The 24,102-nt window shown below is 48.9% G+C and overlaps 2 protein-coding genes across 8 annotated transcripts in view; both read right to left on the reverse strand.

Moving 5' to 3' along the window:
• Nucleotides 1-584: 584 nt before the first annotated feature.
• On the reverse strand, nt 585-11,278 carry ube2e1 (ubiquitin-conjugating enzyme E2E 1). 5 transcript variants are annotated; one of them, XM_048992638.1, is made up of 7 exons: nt 11,073-11,278; nt 10,832-10,993; nt 9,799-9,995; nt 9,180-9,230; nt 3,536-3,695; nt 2,495-2,642; nt 585-1,019 (listed from the first exon to the last, which is right to left on the reverse strand). In XM_048992638.1, exons 3-7 carry the CDS (start codon nt 9,951-9,953, stop codon nt 922-924), a joined length of 612 nt encoding a protein of 203 aa, XP_048848595.1. In that variant the 5' UTR covers nt 9,954-9,995; nt 10,832-10,993; nt 11,073-11,278; the 3' UTR covers nt 585-921. The 5 variants fall into 5 exon arrangements, with proteins under 5 accessions (XP_048848595.1, XP_048848594.1, XP_048848592.1 ...); XM_048992637.1 differs by having other exon boundaries at nt 10,832-11,278; XM_048992635.1 differs by lacking the exons at nt 10,832-10,993; nt 11,073-11,278 and adding an exon at nt 10,596-10,776.
• Nucleotides 11,279-14,216: 2,938 nt separating this feature from the next.
• LOC125718674 (ubiquitin-conjugating enzyme E2 E2-like) overlaps nt 14,217-24,102 on the reverse strand; it is a 39,277-nt gene continuing 29,391 nt past the window's right edge. For all 3 annotated transcript variants that reach the window (XM_048992640.1, XM_048992641.1, XM_048992642.1), the window contains 3 exons: nt 18,657-18,789; nt 16,183-16,330; nt 14,217-15,493 (listed from right to left, as the gene is read on the reverse strand). In XM_048992640.1, coding sequence (XP_048848597.1) covers nt 15,396-15,493; nt 16,183-16,330; nt 18,657-18,789 — 379 coding nt within the window. In that variant the 3' untranslated portion in view covers nt 14,217-15,395. The remainder of the gene's footprint in view (nt 15,494-16,182; nt 16,331-18,656; nt 18,790-24,102) is intronic.

The raw sequence follows: 24,102 nt of genomic DNA on the forward strand, positions 1-24,102 counted from the left end.
ACAAGATTTAGCACATACATCAAAAAAGGCTTGGAACACGAAAATGATCAGTGCACAACTCCGTCTGTGGATAGGGCTGCACGATATCAGATCTCGATATAATCGTGATTGAATGTCGCATGACGGGCGAAACATTTGTCTGGACACCAGCTTTTCGATACTATGCCCACTTACGCCCACATGCAGCAACTAAACTGCCTGGCTTGCTTGCTGAAATATATTTCAGCTAGAAGACTGAATGTCAGAGACAACGCTAACTTTGCTGCAGTCACAGGATTCTCATAGACAAGCCCCTTTGAGAGTCTGGGGAAGCCCATTTGTTACATCAAGAAATATACAGTCTTCTCTTTGATTAGTCCAAGCACTCTAAGGTCCGTGAGGCTGAAACCTAACCTGCTCTGGAACAACTTTTCCTCCGTAGCATGAGTTACTGTGGTGATGAATCCTGCTAACCACTGCTGTTGTATTGAAAAGCGAGAGTTCTCTACTTAGCCTCAAAGTTATCTGGCTAAGCAAGAGATCCAGCTTCACAATACAGGCCCCAGGATTCAGGTGCATACCAAGAATGTTTAAACCCACTTGGAAACCATTTGTAACCGATACTTTATTAAAAAGTCCACACTGAAAACACGCGTTGCCAAGGGAACATGCCATCGTACCATTTTACAAGCGGTCACTATGCGGAGATGTAACATTCAGCTGGAAAACAGCCGGAACAGGAAATAAAAACAAACCAGGACACTTTATTGCCAAATCGCATCAATCATTTGTCCTAACATAAGTTAACAAGGGAGCCACCAGAATAGCAAGAAACAGGACTTCTATTTTGAAACAACGATCCCCTCACCCCTCCCCAGCCCACCCCACCCCCACCCCCACCAGCCCCTGAGCGGTTGCCTGGGGAGCCGCGCAGGGTCCTGGCTATGTGGCGTATCTCTTGGTCCACTGTTTGGCCGTTCTGTCGTGTTCCGCCCTGTTTGTTGTGTATTGAGTGGCGATGCTCCCCACCAAGGGGTCAGCTGCACAGAAAGAGAGGGCGATACAGTTAGGGCACGTTCAGCCGCGTCTCTGCTGGTCAGGGTGATTTAGAAACACCCAGTATCTGAATGTCAGAATTTAAGCACTGCAATGTCTCCTCCTAAGAAGCTTCACAACATTTATTCTAGATCTTTGGAAGACTCATAGAGGGGCTGATCTGGACTCCAGGTTCTTTGGGTAGGAAAAGAGCAGGTAGCCACCAACTGAGGTACCCACAATACACTGCTCAAAACACAATGGAAGGCAGCATCAAAGGTTGGTCAAACGTGAAAGTTGTTAATTCATGTCCCATGAGTTTTTGATGTAATAAATCCATCCATTAGTCCATTCTCTGTAATCGCTTATCCTATGCAGGGTCGCCGGGGGTCCAGAGCCTATCCCAGAGGGTATGGGCGCAAGGCAAGGAACAACCCAGGATTTACCGCCAACCCACTGGCAGCTCCAGTTGACCTCAGCATATTTTTGGACTGTAGGAGGAAACCGGAGTACCCGAACATTGCTGCCTTGGAAAGGGTGCAACGTAGGGCTACGAGAATGATTCCTGGATCCTGAGGAATGTCTTATGAGGAGAGGTTAGCTGGGCTGAATCTGTTTAGCCTCGAGCAAAGGAGACTAAGGGGGGACATGATCCAGGTATATAAAATTCTAACCGGTATGGATGCTGTTCAGCCAAACGGCTACTTCAATATTAGTTGAAATACTAGAACTCGTGGCCATAAGTGGAAATTAGCGGGAGAACATTTTAAACTGAATTTGAAGCACTTCTTTACACAGCATGTAGTTAGAATATAGAATAGCCTTCCTGCTAGTGTAGCGCAAGCTAAAACCCTGGGTTCATTTAAATCAGAGGTAGATAAGATAACAACTCTGAGCTATTAGTTAAGTTCTCCCCAAATGAGCTTTATGGGGCGAATGCCCTCCTCTCGTTTGTAAATGTCTTATGTTCTTATGAAGGAATCCCCACGACGACATGGGGAGAACATACAGACTCCACACACATGTAGCCAGGTGGAGACTCGAACCCGGGTGCCAAAGGTGTGAGGTAACAGTGCTAACCACTGCACCACCATGCCGCCCGTAATAAAATCATCTCTGGGAAAATATCAAACTATATAGTAAGGAGGTCTTGCTGATAAACATCAGCCCGGTGACCAATTAAGTGCAGTTAAGATAAACAGGAAGCTTAATTCACAACCAAAATGTTTTGCATTGCAAGAATTTTTTTTTTTATCAGGTCATTTCAATATAATATATTAGTTAATTTCACATGCAACAGAAACGCATCTCCTTCCTATAAGAGGAACACGGTGATGCTTAGCGAGTCCCATCCCAATATATTACTCCAGACTAGATGGGGAACACATGAAACCACACTGGAAATACCACTGTCCCAGTCTGGAGGGAGCAGTGGGTAACACTCCTAAGGCAGGTGGGGGGCAGTTCCCGTGGTTCTCACCGGGGTTGCAGTCGGTGAGCAGGGAGCAGATGGACAGCAGCACCTTGGAGATGGTGAGGGCGGGACTCCAGTTGTCCTTCAGGATGTCCAGGCAGATCACGCCCTGGCTGTTGATGTTGCAGTGGTAGATCCTCGTGCGGAATGTCACCTGGAACGGGAAAGTTCAAAGCCGGTCTGGAAAAAGCCTTCGCAGGAAATCAACCCTGATCTGAGAACGGCGAAGACCAAAGCTGGTCCGGAAAAGCACTCCCAGTTAAAAACAAGCCCACCGTACTTCCAGACTGTACCTAAACACACATGTTGTTCCTGGTCTAAAGTACAAGTTAAGCAGAAGTTGAGGTGGAGGATTATAAATATGAAAACAACTAATAACGATTGGCAAACTCAAATTTCACGCCTTCTTCAGTTACTATAAAGAATTGTCGAACATTTCTCCGATCCAGATGAAATTTTTTTTAAAACTTTTTGCGCAATGAGTATTTAGATGAGTCACAATTTCTGAATCCTTCAGAAATACGACATACATAAAACATACTATGCCATATAACTATGCCATTTAAATTCAGCAGAACCCTTTCGGCTTGTCAGCTACGGAGCTACAGAACCACAGGCCTTAACAAAAGACTCATGAATTATCTACTGAACCAAAACAAATAAAAACCTCAAAAAAACAAACAAACCCAGACACCTGGTCACCCAAGACACCCATTCTGTGTTTGTTTCATTTGGAAACAAATAATGGACAAGAGTTTTTAGGAACGAAATTCATAGTCTGATCATAATCTGAGCATTCAAACAATTTGGGGGCAGTGACCCCCTGTGATTAAAGGAAGTAGATACTGGATCCAACATCACAGAATTCCCAGGGACACCTGGCAAACTCTCACAGTCACATGACCCGCCTGGCACCGTGTGTCACGCTGAGGCCGTGGTCACTACTGACAGAACACCAGTAACGTAGCGAGTAATAAAACCACGAATGTGAACACTGACCCACTTCAATAATGTTACAGATCAAACACGCCTGGTGACCCTACTTACATCTGCACTGGCCGATTCTCTCTTTACCTTGGGCGGTTTGAAGGGGTAGTCGGGCGTGAAGGCGATGTCCAGGAAGAAGACGCCCCCCTCGTACACGGACCCCGGGGGTCCCAGGATGGTGGACCTCCACTCGTAGATGTTATCTCCCTTGGGTCCCGCACTGAAACGGGGGGGGAGGAGGGTAAAAATAAATGAGGATCGTGCAGACACAGCATTTGAGTGTCATATCTATCCATCCATCCATCCATCACAGGACCACGAGGACCCTGGAGCCGGCAAGCCAAGCACACACAGGACACCCTGGCGGCTACTAATGACTAATTTACTGTATCCTCAAAACAACTAACCAGGAACTCACCAAAACACACACGATGCCAGAGGCAGGCTTGGCACTGCCACCCTACAGAGACCCTGAGCAGTGGGGAGCCCACAGGGATGTGCAGTGACACCGAGAGACACGGCTGCAAACCACCCGAGTCAGTCTTGCTTTCCTCTGGTTACTATTTACATAAGGGGTCATCATACTTGAAAGGACTGTGGTTTTAGTGATACCAGAATCTGAGTCACAGGACAGCAGTTTAGTCATTTAAAAAATAATAATAAATAAAGCTACTAGTAATCTAGCTGTGTGTCCAAGTCTGAAACTCGCTATTGAGACAGTTAAACCCCAACACACAAATTCCCTGTCAGATTCAGAAAAGATGAGCGTCCACTTTCACATTTTTAAAACTGAAATATCAGCAGCACTCCCCTGTAGACAGACACTGAATGCGGTGAGCGCACAGTCCACCTACAGCCGTGTTTTCTGTCACCTTCTGTCCAAAAAAAAATCCAGATCTTTCCTACTCAAAACGTTCCTCTGTGCCTTTTCCAGCGCGATGCAGAAGCGGCCAGATGCTACACGGCTTTGACAGACATCACTATAAAAATTCTGCCTCATGTTCTTGATCCTACGAGAGTTTGTCTCCCACGCCGATCCCCCAAATGCAGGATTCCCGTGACAGTAACCATGTATAATTTTCCCTTCTACAGGTTCCTGACATTTTCCAAAAGTGTAATACCCAAAGAAAACTGCCCCTGCTTAGAGAGCAAGGTCCTTTCTCGCCATTAGCCTCTACAGGTCATGGTCACCACCCCCTCGACACATAGCCAGCAAGCACACTAATGCCACACTAATATGCTAAACACACTCCAGGACATTAATCATCATAAGTGGCACTGGGCTTTGGGGAAGGGGTGGGGTGGGGGGGAGGCAGCCATCTGGCAGGGCCTGTCCATGTCGACTGGACATGTGGGGGTGAGGGGGCACAGAGTGGCAGTTAACCTGCAGGTCCCAAGCTGAAGACAATGGTGCAAATTAAATTCCCAGGGGTGGAGAGGAGCTACATCTCTGCAAACCCTCTGCAGATGTATGAAAAAGCCCAATAGGGGGGGAGAGGGACAGGAAGGGGGGGGGGGTCACTCTATATGCGGTAAGCTCTCCTCGCTGCATGGACACGGCCACTTCCGGAGAACCACCGAGCCCGACAATGCCGGACAAGCCCCCGGCCCTCGCCCTCCTCCCGGGCTTACCCCCCCGCCCCCGGCCCTCGCCCTCCTCCCGGGCTTACCCCCCCGCCCCCGGCCCGGCCCGGGACTCACAGAATCGCACCCTTCCTTCCATCTACCTTGTAATCGAGGCCTAAAAACACGAACGGCCCGATAGAATGTTCAGCACAGCCCATTACCAAACCTGTACGGTTAACCTATAAACTTCTGTGTACCGCACTTAAGTCTGGAGACGCTACGCGTGCCAGACATCCGTTGCTAGGCAATAAGCCCAAGTAGGCTCACTTGTGCATGGAAGCACTTCACAAAGTTAATCTGCTCGGTGCCCAAAAAGGTCCCCACTGCCTCTGGTGAACTGGGGCCAGTGCAGAGCAAACAGTGGCTCCCAAAAGGCGTTGCCCTACAAAACATCACGTGGCAGACCCCCCCCCCAGAACGTCAATGAGACCCTGCACACATTTGCTCTCCCCCCCCCACCCCAAATCCTGGAAGGGGAGCCATACAGTGCAAGACAAGCTCATTTGCACATGAATGGGCGGAGATAAGGGGGCAAACGGGCCTGCAGGGTTCAGCATTTCGTCTCCTGATATGTTGGGTACAACTTAAGATCATTAAGCTCATCGCAGGCAACAGATGGGAATCGCTGAAGGTGTGCATTCCGGCATGTTCCCGTGTGTGTGTACACCGACACCACGCAGTCCGTCAGAGGGAATTCCCCATCAGGGTGAAAACAGGAAAGAAACCCAGATCACACCCAGAAGGCATTCCAGGGACTCCAGGGGCCCTAGGCAAAAAATTTCATCGGGCCCCCGCAATGCCCCCTCCCACGGCACAGTAAAATGCATTATCTATATTTTACTGTGAAGTGTAAATTAATCATATCAACAAAGAATTTAATAAACACAAGACCTTTATTTTCACTTTTCTGAAAGGCAGAATACAAAGATTTGTCACTGAAATGTACTGACTGACTGCCCTCGGGGGCCCCCCTCCCAGCTCGGGGCCCCCCTCCCAGCTCGTTCTTGTGCCTCTAATCACCCCTAAACACAACCCAGACACTTTTATAAATCCACTGGTTGCCCATCATAACAGATGGAAATCTTAACAAAACATCCCATTCATCTCCACGCAGGGGGAAGAACCACAAAACCCTGCATCTAAGGGTTAATTAATGACAACAATCACTGCAAAAAAATGCTTAAAGGGAAAGTGGGAGACAGACACCATAAAGAAACAACCCAGAAAAACTGCCAAGAACCGCCACCAAAGGCAGAAAGGCTTTCAGCAGCTGTCCTCACTTGCCTGAGATCACGTTTCCAGAAAGTCATCCAAAGGAGTATATTACACATACCTGTACAAGCAAGTGGGTTTTATTTACCTAAAAATGATGCCTTCGAAATGCAAACACGTGCAAGCAATCAGACGTACAAAACAGACAGAAACAACCAAAAAACGTTTCCAGTAAGCCGGGTATTTGAACTTGTAAATAACTTCCACAAATTTACAAAGTTAAATTGGTTATCCAAGTCCAAAGCAGCCAAAATAGGAAAGCAAATAAAGGACAAGCCTACGATACCCCCCCCCCCGGGGCAAATCTACACCCAATAATCCGAACCGCTGCCAGACCTCAGATTTCGGCGAGGATAGCAAGTGCTATTTACCTCAAACCTTTTAACACCTTATAATTGCAAACGGGTCACATGCAACATGCCTGATTGGGTACAAGGCGGCCGTCCGGTGCCAGGAAGAGGCAAACAGGATTAGTAAGACATTCCTTTCGCAATAGTAAAGTCATTCCACGGAGCAGCAGTCAGAAATCGTGGGTGTGCGCCTGTCTGATTAATGCCTAATGAGCGCATTTCCAGTTCTGCAGTGAAGCTGTAAATGAAATAACAGGCATGGCGTTTAGAGGTGATGGGGACATGTTGGGCTGCAGGAACAGCCATACCTGGAGTAACAGTGGGAGGCAGGTAAGGCTGTGCCCCCCAAGGAGAAGCAGGGGGGCGGCTGGGGCCCGGATGGCCGGCGTCTCGCAGCGGTGCCACACTGAGCACGTGCCGCATTCTTAGCACGCGCTGAACTCCACGAGCGTCACGAACCCCACCCCACTCCCTCGGGATGCCAGTGTTTACACAACCCAGCGGCATCTGCCTTTTAACAATAATTAACACAAACCGCCTCCAACAAACCTTTAGGCTGCATTTCACTGTAAAAACCATGTAAGCAAAACAAAAAAATGAGGGAAATGCTCGCAAAAATCCCCGCTATGACGACAGAGGCGTGAGGAGCCGCAGATTTAAAGGCTATGAGGGATTCCAAAGACATTGCTTAGCGCGGCCCTCGGCCTCGTTACCACAAAGAATTCCACAGCGCAATCAGTATCCTGTCAACAGGTTTAACCTGTAATACCTACCGGCGAGGATGAGTACGAGAAGCATGCCTCACCCAGCTGATGAAAGTCAACGCATGACAGCGGACCGCACCATGCAACTCGGCATGCGACGAAGGCATTTTAAACGGATAAGGACTGGGAGTCGGACCGGGCCAAATGGAAGCGCTGCCCGAAAACGCGCAGAGATGCGGTGGCCATCCTCACAGCCGCCCTTCCCTCTCCTACGCGGGCACGTCGCCCTCACTCTGCCTGGCCTGTCACTGCAGGAAATGGTTTCGGCGGTTTCCACGTTGGTGGAGGGTGCCCCCCCCCTCCCCCCAGAGGGGAGAGAGTGCAAGGCGAGTCACATTTTCGCTTTTGGGAAGAATGCCCCAGAATCCTAAAATGGGGGAACCTTGAGGAGCGCGATGCCAAGGCATCAACAGCCCTCATGCAGAAGTCAGATTGAGCAAAACTGCAGGCAGAACCAAAATAAGAGAAATCCACCCACTTACATACACAGCTGTAACATAAGCAGCGCGAGATCACCCTGCAAACACTAATAACGAAAATCCCTCTACAAACACCCAGTGTATTAGGCTTTCGCCACAAGCTCAAGAGTAAAGAGGGATAAACAGATTTTACCTTTAATTGCATATATGAGGATATTTAGACTCATTCAGACATTTGCCGTTTTTGGTAGGGCATGAACATGTCTGACTGCAGTAAGCCGACACATGGAAAGATTTGCTGAAAAGCAAAGCTAACCAGACAACACTGACATACCCACTGCTAACAGTTATGCAACTAAACTTAACCACTAACCTAGCAACCAGTAATTCACATGTCACCTCACTGCTGAAGCACAAAAAATGTGGTAGGTGATTTTTTCCCTCCCCATGAAGTCTGTCAGCTGGATGAAAATTCTTGGTAGGTTTAAGTGAAAATTCAACAAGTTTCCCCATAAGGACAGGGTTTAATTCATTCTTCAATAATAAATAATAATAATAAGACCGATTTTGCATTTAAATTATTAAGTGCATACCCCAAATCAAACAGTCTCCCATGCCCAGGGGTATTGCTAGAGATTTTTACCCCATGAAGGTATACCGCACTGGGCCCCCCAGTCCAGACCAATCCAGTAATGTTCCAAGCAAGGGCCCTTGTCAAGCAGAGCCCCTGCCTATGCCACTGCTAATGACCACAATATCAACCTCGTCGCTAAAACGTTTTAATGGCTTTTTAAAGCTTAAAAACGCATCAAGTCAAATTACCAAATATAATGCAGCTTTTAATTCTCAAAAGCCATTCCTGTCACGTCTTACAGGTAAAATTAAGCAAATGCAGGGAACGCACTTATAGACTGCCTATGATTTATATTAGACTAGTTCCCTATTAAATCAAAATTAGTATTACGGCAGGGTGGCCAATTTAAACTCCAGCTTTCGGCCCTCAGAAACTGGCAGCCCCTGGTGAAGCAGCAGCGTTTATGCGCAGGAAATCGTTTCAGACCGGATAGCCGGGCTGCCCTTTGCGGACAGATTACTCTGCGAAGAGCAGGTCGAGGGACGCCTAAAGACAACTTCTCCACGGGGATCAAAAGAGCACCAATTAATAATAATAATCATAATAATAATATTTCTGTTTCCCGCTGTGGCCGCATCTCAGATATCTACAGGGCAGTGAATGGGGAACAGGACGTTTCCTTCTGCATTTGAGAAGTACCTGCAGTTGGGTGGTGGGTCCAGCGTAATATCTGCCAGCTCCTTCTGAATCCTGAAAACGCAACACAAAGTGGGAGACAAGAAAAAAAATGTTTGTGTTTCACTTTTAAATCCCCCTCCCATGTGTCTAGCGGCACCTACAGCTTCTGGCTGACATGGAAAACAACATGGCCGTTCCCACAGACTCTAAATTTAGGTGCGTTTTAAAGGGCCGTCATATCATCCCCACACCCCCAGTGGTCAGCACTGGTTTGAAACCGACCTGGGGCCAAAATGCGCCGTCCCAAGACACACCATTCACGAGAATTTCCCCGATCGACTTCTCCTAATTTAAACAATGAGCTGGTTAAGTTAATATGCAAATGAGCTGCCCCCCATTTGGAAGCGGCGTCTCTTAAAGGAGACGCAGCCGCCGAGCAGATGATCGGGAAAACTCAGCGTTTTATTTATCCGTCAAGCACGGCTTTGCGGGGCGGATCCGAGTCAGAAGCACGAATCCGCTCCAGGCGGCGACACGCTGTTTAACTGACAGCCACACGCAAGTCCCCCGACCCCACCGCAAGCTCCCCCACGCTGGGGGTACACGTCTACCCCCCACCTCCCTCCTCAGTGATGTTTACCTTTTCGCGCTGGTGGACAGGAGTTTGGAGTTTTTGCTCATACTGCCTTTGCTCTCCCGTTTCTTGCTAGGCGTGTCTCTGTGTCTGTCTTGATGAGTCGAGGATGAGGAGGATGATGAAGAACTGGTACTGGCACGCGAGTCTTCATCCGACATACCGACCTCCAAACACCCTCGAAACGCAAGGGAGCCAACAGCCTGATGTGGGGGAGGAGGAGGTGGAAGTTTTTAAGTGAAAAAGACATCGAGAGAAACGCATGCGGCCAACCCGACCTGATCTATAACTGCCCCCGGTGCGCAGCCTAAGTAAGCCGTGTACCTGACGGAGGCTGTGACCTTTAAGTTCAAGCTCCGCTTATCAACTGCAGTTTCAAAACACGAAACCCGATGCCCGAAAATGCAGCAAGAAGAAACACGGCGGACCATCGGGCGCCCGTCCGTGGAACAAATATCCCTTAACCCGAAGTTGTCCTACTTCAAAACTAGTATAGCTGCTCGCCCGTGTTTACGGTGCCAAGCCGGGGACGAGCTCCGAATAAAGCGAGATGGCCACCAATAAAGGCCATTTTTCAAAGCAAAGCCGACAAATGCGCTCGATCCCGGCACATAAATCGGCTCATCTGAAGGAGAAATTTAATCCGATCGGGCTGTTGTCGCATCCATTCTCAGAAACGCTTCACTTGTCTGATTACAGTAACCAGTTAACACTTCGCAGGACTTTCGCATTTTCGGCAGCACAAAGGAGATCTTGTTCCCGTGTGACAAAAATGCAAAGCTTAATCCCCCGAGCATACATACATTTAACATTGTTTCTTCTCGCCCTTTTTAAACTCGATACAACGGGACTCTGTTTCGCCTCCATCGGTCGGAGCCTTTTCTCATTTCCTTTTTCCCGACCGCTATAATCACACACGCGATCTAATCCCCCCTCTAACGCCCCGATTCCCCGCAGATACGGCTACCCGGTGGGGCCGGTGGACGAATCGTTAGTGGAGAAGGTACGGGGGCTTTTGGTCTCGGAGAGGTTTAGCTACCTTTCTTTGTGTCTGTGCGCCTCCGCCGCCTGGACGCGTGTCTCTAGTCTCTCCCTCACGGAGCGGAAGTGCCGCAGCGGCTTGCTGAAGCTATGGAGTCGGAGTCGGCGACGGCTGGACGCGATCGGGGCAGAGGGGGACCGTACGAGGCTCCAAACCTAGCTATAATACGAGATGTTATGAATATTATACCTTCACTCCCTTAAATCGGGCGAAATATCCTTTAAAGACGATTACTCACGAATACCCGATGTACTCTTGCTTATGCATTAGTTTTCCATTAAGCGTGCTTTGAGTTAAAAAGAAGTCACTTAATTGGCATTACTAAATAGCCCTTGTTTGGTGGATGGCGTCTTTTCGCCTTAAGGAGAAGGGCCTGTTTTATGTTTAATTTTTCACAGTGACTGCAAATTATGGGAGCCAATGATATGTAATCTAATAAATCAATGTAGCAAGGTCTTCAGAAAATGAGGGGTAGGTGTGTACAAGATTCACATAGGTGTTGATATTTAAACTGTGCATGGTTCAGTTTTGTTGTCGTTGTCAGTTTATTTTTTTATAATTTTTTAAATCATCCGCAGCCCTCCACCTGTTCCAGGCAGGCCGGTCCTTTTCCTCCCTGGGCTCCTTGGCATGGGCACCTGTTTGATGAGGTGGGGAACAGCTGGGAATTTCGGACCACGAGGAGGGAAGCTGATGCTGTCTGGATTCCAAGTCGCTCTATCACAGCAACACCATCGGCACGTCCCTCCTGTCCAACACACACACACACACACACACACACAGTCTCTTGCATAGATGAATCCATCTCTCTTCACTTGTTGCTGTACTCAGGGTTGTTGCATGGGGGGGATTCTGTTTTCCTAGGCCCTAAACTGGAGGACACCCACAGTCTACCAATCTAGGAAGATTCTAGCAAGGGGAAGATGACACCCCCCCCCCCCAACACTCTGCTCAGTAAAATGTACCAAGGAGCCCCAGAATTCCTCGATATGCCCCTGAGTGTACCGCGGCATTCCTGGAACCTGGATCACCAGAGAGTTACAAAAATGAAAATTTTGTGCTATGCTATCTAAAGAACATCGTATTTGGTTGACACATCTTTGGGAGTTTCCATCAGTGTTTCCTCTTCTAATATCAAGTTTACTAGCTGATCAACATCTGAGCTACTCCATCCATCCATCATCTCCCGCTTAATCCAAGGTCGGGTCGGGCAGCACTCTCAGCAGGGAGGCCCAGACTTCCCTCTCCCCGGCCACTTCATCCAGCTCAGGGGGGATTCCGAGGTATTCCCAGGCCAGCAATGAGACATAGTCCCACCAGTGTGTCCTGGGCCTCCTCCCACCTACTGTTCTCCTAAAACTGTTAGTCAGTTTTAGAAGCAGTAGGAAGTCAAATCCTCACTCCATCCACCATGCAATCTTCAATCCTTCACCACAGGAGTTCCCCTGAAAAGTTTGATCGTAAAACTGAATTTGCCTCATGGATCACATTCCTGGTAGCTGCGTGTGAATTCATGGTTACACAGCTGGTATGGTGATGAAATTCCATGATGATGGACATTTTGCTTATGGTACAGGGAGGCATATAAGACAGACTCACATCCCATGAAATCACAGTAATTAAGTACCTACAGTGACATGAAACTTGAGTTCGAATCCTCCATGTGCTTCATTTGTAAATGCTGGTCAAAATCAACAGCAGGTGGCAGCTAATGTCTGGTTCTCCTGTTGAAATTTTAAGTTGGATCCCGCTTTCCAGGGCCCGGATCACTGTAAGTGGCTGTGCATATCATGAATCTTTGAATGAATTGACTCTTAATTAAGTGTGTTGTCAGTGATCTGGATAGTTATGGCAAGATGAAGCACAAGAAGGAATCGTTTACATATTCAACCATCTCCTGGCTCAATTGGGCTTTAGGGTCTCGCTCAAGGATCTAACAGTGAAACCATTTTGCCAGCTATGGGATCTGAACCAGCAACATTATGATCATGGGTCAGAGCCCCGAGTTATTGTCCCATACACCGCTGGAAAATTAATTTCTAGAAGGTGGGGCCTTTAGTTTAGTAAAAGCTACCACAAGACACATGAAGACAATAATGATGCTGTCAGTAGCTGTTCTGGACTGTGATGTAGAGCTTACATCTGTACAGCTGCATGCCAGTTGAAGTTAATTACAAGCATGTGTTACAGAGACAGTAACGCAGCCACATGTGCCAGCACTAGGCCGGGGCACGGCGCAGACTGGCATCAGTGTGCGATTGGCAGTTCGATGCTAAGCTCAGGGTGGTGGGAAGAGCCGACACCGAGGGCCCCGCTAGCTCTGCCTTTTCAGGGGCCCTAGGCAAAGCTTTACATTATCTACCCAGAGAACCGATGTTCGTTCCATTTCCTCCGTAATGTATGCCTACAGCTAGCAGCCGTCCTGACTGGGTGAGGATTCGCAAGACCGTGGCATCTTGCCAGAGAGTTTGGCCTATGGACGTCTGTACGAGAGGAACAGGAGACCCATTTGGTGCACAAGGTCACACCGGATTTACTGTTAAAAATATTACCTGACCATCCTTTTAACATAATTAAAGTTGAAAAGTGCTGTTTTATAATAAAATATTATTTTATACAAGCGCCGTCCAGCCTTGACCACATCATCGACAGTGTTACCTGATGCCCTACCGCACCCTTTATCCCTTTTTATTATTATTATTTATGTTTTATTATTGGTCTTAGATGTTGTAGTGGGATAATGTTCCTGAAGCATCAAGAAAACTGGACACTTTGAACGTTTCCATACTTTAAACGTGACATTCAGTAGATGTTCCTAGACTTAAAATTTGTTAGCAGGGATGGAATGGCCTTCAGGAGGAGCTTCTCTGAGGGTTTCACCAGGATCCATCCATCCATCCATCCATTTTCCGAACCGCTTATCCTACTGGGTCGCGGGGGGTCCGGAGCCTATCCCGGAAGCAATGGGCATGAGGCAGGGAACAACCCAGGATGGGGGGCCAGCCCATCGCAGGGCACACTCACACACCATTCACTCACACATGCACACCCACGGGCAATTTAGCAAGTCCAATTAGCCTCAGAATGTTTTTGGACTGTGGGGGGGGGGGAATCACCAGGAACCATTTTCAGGAAAAAAGCAAAACGTTGCACGTTACCGCTGCCTGTTTCCCCACCGAGCCAGAGCTTTGCAGCTACCAGCCGACAATCAAAAGGCCGTCTTAAGTACTTCAGAAGGGGGGGCAGCCTCTGTGGTTTTGGCTTTTATCTTCCCAATCGCAGAGGGAACTAAAGGGAAACGCTACAGACAAGTTGGTTTCATAAAAGAGAGAGAGCGAATAACTTTGATCATGCAAAAAAAAATTAAATAAAACTGCATAAGTATGCTGGTAGGGCATTCTTAAAAAAATCTTTAATTTTTTAAGGAAAACCAAATTTAACAGACCACTTCTGTACAACAGAAAACATACATTACAAAGTACACAGAATATATTGAGTACTATTTTAATACTGAACTGTTTGAATGCTGTTTTATAAAATGACGTAGGTGATGCTCCTTCTCCACTGAGAGTAAGCTGTGATGTCACAGTTAAGAACATGTGTGGTTTCCTGCAGTAAGAGAGATGGGCCTGCTTCTTCTGTGAGTAGTATGACTGTGGTTCTTGCTTTCATACCTCAGATTCGTTATTCAGTCAACAGCTTAACTGGGGCACCAGCTGGCAGCAGAACCCATGTTTAAACCTGAAACCAGAACGACAAGGAGAACTGGACCCTCCTTGTGGTTCACGCATGCATTTGTCCTTCTCGATTGACCTCGGAATCGCACACATGATGCTGCTGGAACTGCGTCAAGAGACCCAAGAATGACCAAAGCCAGGACTCTGGGCTCCAGGTTTGGCCAGTGTTTTATTCAGCGCTTCCACAACGCGAGTGTACAGCAAACAGCTTCGTCATCAAACCGTAGCAGGCAGGAGAAAAATCTACACAGTCACGTCTCTCTACGCCAGGGAGACGGACGCGGCTGCAGTCGGCGTCTTAAAAAAAATACATACGTTAAAAAATTAGGAAAGTAGAGCTCGGATAGTGTATTCGAACGCCGCGAGTCTGGTAAAAAATTAAATCTCCATCATCTTCCTGCAGACGTGAATCATAAGTGACTAAACACTATAGGGGAGAATGAAAACAAAATATCACCTGCAATGTCCCTGCTGTCATGTTCAAAGGAGCGGAAACACGTTTCAGCTGGATAATAACAACAACAATAATAATAATAATAATCATCATCATCAAGCTTTTTTTTTCTATGACAGTTTCAACATTCAGTGAGTTGGAAAATAAAATCCAAGTCTGCTCTTTGTATAAAAAGAAGCTTTCAAGTCAACAAGGAACAAAGGACGATTCTTTTCACAAAAAGAAAAGGTGTGAGGGATGGGGGGGGGGGGCCAAGGCCGCACTGACTGGGTGTGCTTTCACGGAGTGGGGGGAGGCGGAGGGACACGAGTTTTGGTGAAGCAACGAGCAGGGGGGAGGTGGTGGCTTGGGGGGCGGTGGCTCCGAAGATCTATGTGGCGTATCGCTTGGTCCACTGTTTGGCTATCCTGTCGTGTTCCGCTCTGTTGGTCAGGTACTGTGTGGCGATGCTCCCAACCAGGGGGTCAGCTGCGGACGAAAGGCAGAGACACGAGCTCAGACAGACATCTGCGTTCCACTGACCCCCGAAGGGGGGTCTGCGGGGGCCACCTGCAGTGACGAGGTGAGGAATCCGCCTGCCCTGAAAGTCACAGGTCACCCGTGTGCCGATGGCATCGCCGCTTATCTGGAGACAAAGGCGTGTGCTGCGGGGGGGGAGGCGGGGAGTGCCCGTGTGCGGGATTCACCCTGCCCCCCCAACCCCCCGTTAATGAGCACATCCCTCCTGTGTAAAGAGCAGCTTCAGGGCACACGGGGTGGGTTTTGTCTCTCATGCATTTCCATCCACGGATAACAGATTGGATGGGGGGGGGGGTGTAATTCTCTACACTGGGCCAACTGGAGAAAGAAACGATGGTCATTTACTTCCTGTCAAAGGACCTCTGGGGCTGTGCATTGTGGGCTGTGTGTGTCGTGTCACCCCCCCCCCCATTCCCCTGCAGGTTGCCAGAATGATCCGCGTACCAATGGCACAGATAATGTGAGAGGCCACACAGGATGTTTTCAGAAGAATCACCTTGTTGTTCAAAATGCAGAAGTGAAATGCTACATGTGCGTATCAGTGGTAAACTATACGGCAAGACCTGGAATTGGACCATGCGAACATGCCAGATGAGTTGTGACCTCCTCTGTGGGGGGGCAGTTCCTGTGGTTCTCACCGGGGTTGCAGTCGGTGAGCAGGGAGCAGATGGACAGCAGCACCTTGGAGATGGTGAGGGCGGGACTCCAGTTGTCCTTCAGGATGTCCAGGCAGATCACGCCCTGGCTGTTGATGTTGCAGTGGTAGATCCTCGTGCGGAATGTCACCTGGAACGGGAAAGTTCAAAGCCGGTCTGGAAAAAGCCTTCGCAGGAAATCAACCCTGACCTGAGAACAGCGAAGACCAAAGCTGGTCCGGAAAAGCACTCCCAGGATATTCCCCGGTTCCATCACATTGCATAATGTTGTTGACTTTCATTCAGCCAATGCTGTCTTGAAACTAGAAGTATTCATTACTGAATTTCTTAGATATCTTGAAACTCCCATAAACCCTAAAATGCCGCATAATTCTTCAGTGTAACTGCAATTTAATTTTCGAGGTGAGTGATTTTCCTCGCCTTCAGTTTTATCATTCAGAAAGGGATAATCCATAAATGACTCAGAGAAAACTAAAGACTGCTGACCATCAGACAAGACTGGACTCTCCATTTCGACAGTTCAACTATTTACTTAAGCAGCACTCCACAGCACAGTCCACCAAACGAAAGTAACAGAGTTTTGTTAAAAAAATCTCACTGTGTAGGATGAGGCTGTGACATCAGGCCCATAAATGAAGCTAGATATATTCTCAAATCCAGCTGACGCCATCCAGACCAAACAAACACTTCAGATAAGTACTGTAAGCTTTCCAAAGGCTAAACACACACTAGTATTTAACTAATGATTAGTCTACAGAGTTGTGGTCACTAATCCTCTCCCTCAAACAAACGTGTTAAATGTTTAACAACAAAACAGATGAAATTCTTGCCATCACTGTTAGCAACTTGTTTAGCCCAATTACTCTGTGGGTAGCCTGGAACGATTTCATTAAATCAACAAAAATAACAATTCCACACTGTTAGGTCATCAAAACGCCTGCCGCTTACGGAATGGGGAGGGCAAGCCTTCCCACGAGCTTCGGAAATATGTTGTGGCCACTGAAAACAGCCTATATTTCTATGTATTTAACTGCGGTGTCTGTCTGAAAAGTATATGCGCTCTGTGGTCACAGTCAGGGGGGGTGGTTCTGTGGGTTTGCAATAGGGAAACTATCTCTCTTTCTGAAAGTCCATATCATAATCATTTCATTGTTGGGCCTGTAATCAAGGCCCGTAACCCTGATCGCTCCTGAGGTGCTCAAATTTGGCTGACGCTGAGAATTAACCCCCATGTCTTTCTCACTTTCGTATCGCTTTGGACAAAAGGATCGACTAAATAAATAAGTTTAAGTGCACCTAGCTAGTATCACGAAGGATCGAGATTTGCCTCAGGAAATGCACTAAGGGCAGATGAGTTCAGGGTGTTCGAACGTGTTCAGAGACGCTTTTCTGCACACCACTGTTGTACTGAGCTGCTATTTGCGCACTTGTGACACTGTGGCCATTAACAATGTCTATTCAACCGCAGAAATGTCATCGAATGGGAGCCTTTTTTCCCGTCAATCGCACCGTTTTCTGCAAACTGCTGTAACGTGTCAGGACGCGAGGAGGGAGACGCGACAGCCGGCGCATCAGGCAGCAGCGATCGCAGCCCGTTTGAGGGCTCAGATCAGCCCTCTGGGCTGTCCGGAAGGCGCAGAGCAGCTGAACCTCGTGACCCCGCCTGCTTTTGTCATGTGGTGAAGCTACAGCCGCATGATTACCGGGTTGGAGGCTGTTTGTGTCGGCAGCAGGTGGATCTAATACAGTCACCGCGACACAGTGCATGTAGCAGAGAGTCTGTCTGCTATTCTGATCTCAGGGAATCAGCAAAGCTGAAGATCTTAGGTACTTTAAGAATGGTTTTTACTTGGAAAAGGGGAGCGACTGTTTATTCCAAGGGTGCTGATCTGGGTATGGAGCGTATGTGCCTCACAGTACTGTAACCTGTGTTAAAACCAATCATACACCCTCGCTGTAGTATTAACTAAAACACACCCAGATTTGAGAGTCTGCCATTTCTGGACCATCAAACTGACTGTAAATCTACCATATAAACACTGGAGACAAGAAATGGAAATAAATGGTCAGGCACACTGTACACACACACTGTACACACAGTACACACACACACTGTACACACTGTATACACACACACACACACACACACACACACACACTGTACACACACACATGCAGGAAAACTGTAAAAATACACACAAATACATTTTAAACAATACATTAAAAACATTTTAATGAATACATAGGCACACAGTTAACACGCACAAGTAGACACCTAAGTGAATACACAGTTGTGTTTTGAATGCACAGACACCCAGATGAGGGAACACATGATTTCACAAACCACACACATGTAAACATAAACATGGTTATGCTACAGCTGCATGCACACATGCTATGAACATATAAATGACATCAAAACCATGTGGGCCCCACGTGTTAGGGGGGGGCTTTACCTTGGGTGGTTTGAAGGGGTAGTCGGGCGTGAAGGCGATGTCGAGGAAGAAGACACCCCCCTCGTACACGGACCCCGGGGGTCCCAGGATGGTGGACCTCCACTCGTAGATGTTATCTCCCTTGGGTCCCGCACTGAAATGGGCAACACAGGCACACCTTAGATAACTGAGTTTGGGGGTGTCTCTCTCTCTCTCTCTCTTTCTCCCTCGCTCTCTCTCTCCTCCATCAGATTGGTGGATCACTTCAAGGGTCCCTTACCGGCTTTCACAGATGACAAGTAATGATGTAACCCAGCAGATAGTTTGAGCAGAGCTATAAATGTACGTAAAATCACAAACGGAGGGTCGGTCGCCCACACAGACTTGGCGACGTAAGATAAACATGCAGCACATCCATCCAGCTGCCCGGCTGTCCTCTCGCCCTCTCTGCCCCCTACCCCCACTCTCCAGCTGCGTGACACGGGGCTGCTCACACATGAGTGCACGTGCCGGAACATGCACGTGGGTATGAGCGCATGCATGCGTGTGTCCGTGCGGGTGTGCACGCGCTCATACCCACGTGCATGTTCACCAATCCTATTCTGGGTATTCAGCCTGGTGCTGAGTGCCAGTTGAGGGGGTGGGTTGAACTAGTTCCAGGCCTGGTCTCCCTGCCTCCCTCGCTCGCTCGCTCGCCCACCCCTCCCTCTCTCCCTCCCTCGCTCGCCCGCTCTCTGGCTCTCTCTCTCCCTGTCGCGTTCGCTTTGTGTACGCGGTGCTGAGAGCTGCAGCCCTCGAGCAGCTTCTGAGAGGCCTTGTTTAAAAGGATTTGCCTTGAGCTGAGCCCAGCAGGTCACATGCGTCTCTTCCTGCTGTGGACATTACTTAATAGACTGGGGGGGGCAAGGGTCAACTGGGGTGATATAAATGAAGCAGGCACTTCACTTTATACCTGAAGTACTTACTGTGCACACTTACACCCTACAGACTCACGCTTAGCCCACTCACCTTACCACTCTGCACACTTACAACATTCAGGCCCACACTTACATCATTAAATTTTACTCCCTGCACACATACACCACTCACCTTTACACCCTGCACTCTTACACCACTCACCTTTACTCCCTGCACACATACATCACTCACCTTTACTCCCTGCACACATACACCACTCACCTTTACTCCCTGCACCCTTACACCACTCACCTTTACACCCTGCACACTTACACCACTCACCTTTACTCCCTGCACACTTACACCACTCACCTTTACTCCCTGCACCCTTACACCACTCACCTTTACACCCTGCACACTTACACCACTCACCTTTATTCCCTGCACCCTTACACCACTCACCTTTACACCCTGCACACTTACACCACTCACCTTTACACCCTGCACACTTACAATACTCACCTTTACTCCCTGCATACTTACACCACTCACCTTTATTCCCTGCACCCTTACACTACTCACCTTTACTCCCTGCACCCTTACACTACTCACCTTTACTCCCTGCACCCTTACACCACTCACCTTTACTCCCTGCACATGTACACCACTCACCTTTACTCCCTGCACCCTTACACCACTCACCTTTACACCCTGCACACTTACACCCCACACCTTATACGCCCTGCACGATTGCACCATACAGGCTCACACTTACATCACCCACCTTTACACACTGCACACTTACACCACAATATTTACATTTTATTTAGGAGATACACATTTACCTAGGATTTGACCTGACGGCCTTCTGATCACAGCCCTAACCCCACACCATCTTGCATGCAGAGGACAGCGGGCGAGCAGACACCGCAGCTCTCTCATTTCCTTGCTCAGAGCTTGCTTCCCTCCCCTCTCCCGTGTGACCGTGCCTCCCACCCCAACCCCCCACCCCAACCCCCACCCATTCACAGTAGCTCTTCCTGAGTTCTATTTTTACTCAGCTCGTTCATACACGTCGGCCAGGACACTGCGTGGAAAAACAGGAATCCTTGGTGACATCCTCCATTTTTCACACGGACATTTTGAAAATAAATACATCCCCCTACCCCTATCCTAGTGACACAAAATCTTTAAAAAAAATTTTAACGAACTAAAAAATACTAATAATTAAAAAAAATCTCATAAAAACATGAAAGTATTACAAATAAACAATAGCCACGAAAAATTAATAAAAATGTAAAGAGCAACAGCAATTCAGTCACGGTTTCTCCTTCCTGTGGAGAAGCTGAGGCGTCAGTTTGAAAAACGAGGAGACCCTCAGCCGTCACAGTGTCGCTGGGAAAGGCCCAGGCGGCTCCCATGCAGGGCCTGGGAAACCCCTCAAGGGACCCCCGGCTCCTTTAGGATTACCTAGCGGGTCCCAGCACTGCCACAGAGGTGAGCTGTCACCCTCAAAATGAATAATTAAACCATTAGAGGGGTCATCGTGTTACCCGGGAGACCCACAGGAATGGGGAAGGAGTCCGTGATTTAGAACGCCGGACACCATCGAGACACAGGAAGTGGGGAAGGGAAAACCTTGCGTGGCGCCCTGGTGCCCAGCAGGCCTGCGCTTCTGCCCTGGTGCCCAGCAGGCCTGCGCTTCTGCCCTGGTGCCCAGCAGGTCTGCGCTTCTGCCCTGCATCAGTCATTCTGAGCCTCATCTGTCCACATCGTCGCCCCAAGAACCAGTAAAACGCATCCTATCCCTCTGCTCTAGTGCTGCGAGCTCAAGAAACTGACTGATCTCTGAGGTTTCTCGCCCTGGGGCATCCGTCCGCGAGTCACGACACACAGACGTGTCACTTCCTGTCCGTCCCCTTCTCATTAATCCAGTCCAGGGTCACACTGAGCCTGGAGCCAATCCCAGGAAGCACAGGGCACGAGGCAGGGGATGCCCCGGATGGGGGGCACGCTCACACATCGTGGGCAGTTTAGAGATGGGAAGTCTCAATGGGAGGAAAGTGGACCTGAAGGAAACCCGCACAAATACTAAGAGAACGTACACAGAGCCTGGGTGAGGGTCTGAACCCCCATCCATCGAGATGCGAGGTTCTCAGCTCAGCCTCCTCCAACTTCATCTAGAGAAGATACACATTTGTTCCAAACATCTCTGTGCATAAGGCTCAGTTTGTGCAACTGACAAAAATGCCCTATCTGTCTTAAATATGTCACCATCATGCCTGTGGAAATCCCCGTCACAGACATCGAGCGCAGGGGGGAGACATCGAGCGCAGGGGGGGGGGGGGTGAATTAATGCGGTACGACCCCTCGAGTCGGCGGATCAGACGCATCGAAGGCCTCGCGCAAGTCACACAGAAGACTCCAGCATTACTGGAGCGCTACTCGTCCAACCTGATGGGGGGGGGGGGGGGGGTACAGTCTCTGCTATCGACCCTCCAAAAAGGGTATTTGATTCACCTTTTCTGGCAATGCCACTCTAACCACAACCTACTGCCTGACGGAACAGGAAATGAGGTAACGCGTGTCTGTCACTCACGCACGCATGGCGCGGCTGTGCACCACGAGAAGCTGCACCGCCGACCTCTACGTCACCATGGCTTTCCGATGCTTCCCTTCCACCAATGGGCTTCCGGGGATTTTAATTTCGTTTTACACAATCTGACCGTTTCCCATCGCCAGCTTCAAACTGATTGCGTCTAATTAAAACTCTTCCTGCCTCCAGCGTTGTAAACTGAAACCATGAAAATGGCCTCAGCTGTCTGGATATCGTTTTCTGACGTGTTGCTACCAGCCCAATAAGAGCCCAATATCCTCAATTAACAAGCAGCAAGACAAACACATATTGATGACTGTAGGATTACGTAACTCACTTTTTTTTATGATGTATTTTGATGCATTTTCAGTCAACATCTGAGAGCATCATTGGAGGAATGATTGGTTATGTAACTATTTAGCCTGTATCTTCAGGTAAACTCTGTTTTATCAGCATCCTTGAGTAAAAGGAAAAACCCTATAATTACCAGGCAGGCTGACCAAAACACCTGCGCAGGCTGGTAAACACGCCAAGTCCGCAGACGACACAAACAGAGGACCATAAGCAGCTGACCCAATCAGGCAGGTCGACCTAAACAAGGACGGATCCGACACGCGGAGTCTGCGGAAGACGCCATAACCAGCTGAGCTTCTTTAATCCAAAGCAGGATGGCTGGAAACGGCGAATCTGCTGAACGGAGAAGACCCTGTCCATCTGGGGCAGACAGCAGGAACATTACTCCATACTGGATTATATTGGCCGGGAATGTCTCCCACAGCTCCCAGTTTCAGTAACATCACAGATGTGCTGTGACAGAGCTCTGAATGAGGCATTCTCCCACTGCTACCAGTTTATGGATGAGCTGGAGCCCTGTGGGTGAGTAGGACATCCCCTACCCTTCCTCACACTCTCCCAGTACTATGCTTCACGCTCAAAGCCCAGTCAAAGCAATCGGGTCTCGGGTCTCTGGGGACCTTTCTAGCTGGGGCCACGGAATGAGATAATACGCCCTAGATCGGCATGTTGGGTCTTTTCCAGGCTGATGGCAGCAGGGGCCACTGGGACCAGAACCGGTGACCCCGTTCGCCAAGACTGGACCACGGGGACCACAATGTCGAGGAACACCGCCAACATTCAGGCAACTGGCCAATCAAGAGCACCTTAAACACAGGCACGATTATTCACACAAAATTTTGAGTGATCATACCAGCTAATCGCCTGACGTTTGCCCCTTAGCTCCTCACCGCTATTCATGTTTTTTTTAACCGCGAAACGAGGCGCGTTTCTGTCACGGGTTTGAATCACTGCAGACGAGAAACGTCAATACTGTGCTCAGGCGATGGCGGCCGGGCAGAGTCAGAGGAAATCAATTCTCGCTTGTAATCGGCCCCCTAATTAGCGCTGCAGATCCGTGCATAATGAGCCCCGCCCACAAAGCTCAGGCCGGCGGCTTAGCGGAGGACGGCGTGATGCTTAGCGGCTTCGGCATATTCCCCCCCCCCCCCCGCGAGCACAAATGCAACACTGGCGAGGAGTTATACTCTCGTTCATATGTCAAGTGGAAACCCTTCCTTCGCTCGTTTCTCCGTCCACCAGCGTCCGAGGGTTACTTCAGAATAATGTACTGTAAAAGACAGGGAGAGAGAGGGAAAATGTCTCAAATCCCCAGGAGGGAGCAGACCCTTTGTGTCTTTTACCCCCTTTGTTAATAGACCTGCTTAGCAGGCAGTGCTGGGTTTTATGCGGCCTAATTTGGACAACAAAAGCAGGCCGCGCCTGGCTTTGCCGGGAGCATGAGGCAAGGCCGTGGGGCCGAGGCTTAAGAGGAGCGCTGAGCTGGGCTCCCCTCGCAGGACCGCGACCCCCATGTAGCCGCGGTGACCTCTGACCCTCGAGGGGAAGCGGCCAATGGCGACGGCCGTACGTCTCCGCCACTCCCGCCAGTTACCTGGCAACGTACAATAGGAGGACACG

This window comes from Brienomyrus brachyistius, chromosome 23, assembly GCF_023856365.1.
Source record: "Brienomyrus brachyistius isolate T26 chromosome 23, BBRACH_0.4, whole genome shotgun sequence".
Taxonomy (NCBI): domain Eukaryota; kingdom Metazoa; phylum Chordata; class Actinopteri; order Osteoglossiformes; family Mormyridae; genus Brienomyrus; species Brienomyrus brachyistius.

Excerpts from the sequence above, each read along its gene's own strand:
- ube2e1 (XM_048992635.1), bottom strand. Across the intron at positions 9,231-9,798 it reads CTGTCCACCAGCGCGAAAAG|GATTCAGAAGGAGCTGGCAG; the intron begins GTAAACATCACT and ends TTGCGTTTTCAG. Across the intron at positions 3,696-9,179 it reads GACCCACCACCCAACTGCAG|TGCGGGACCCAAGGGAGATA; the intron begins GTACTTCTCAAA and ends CCCCCGTTTCAG.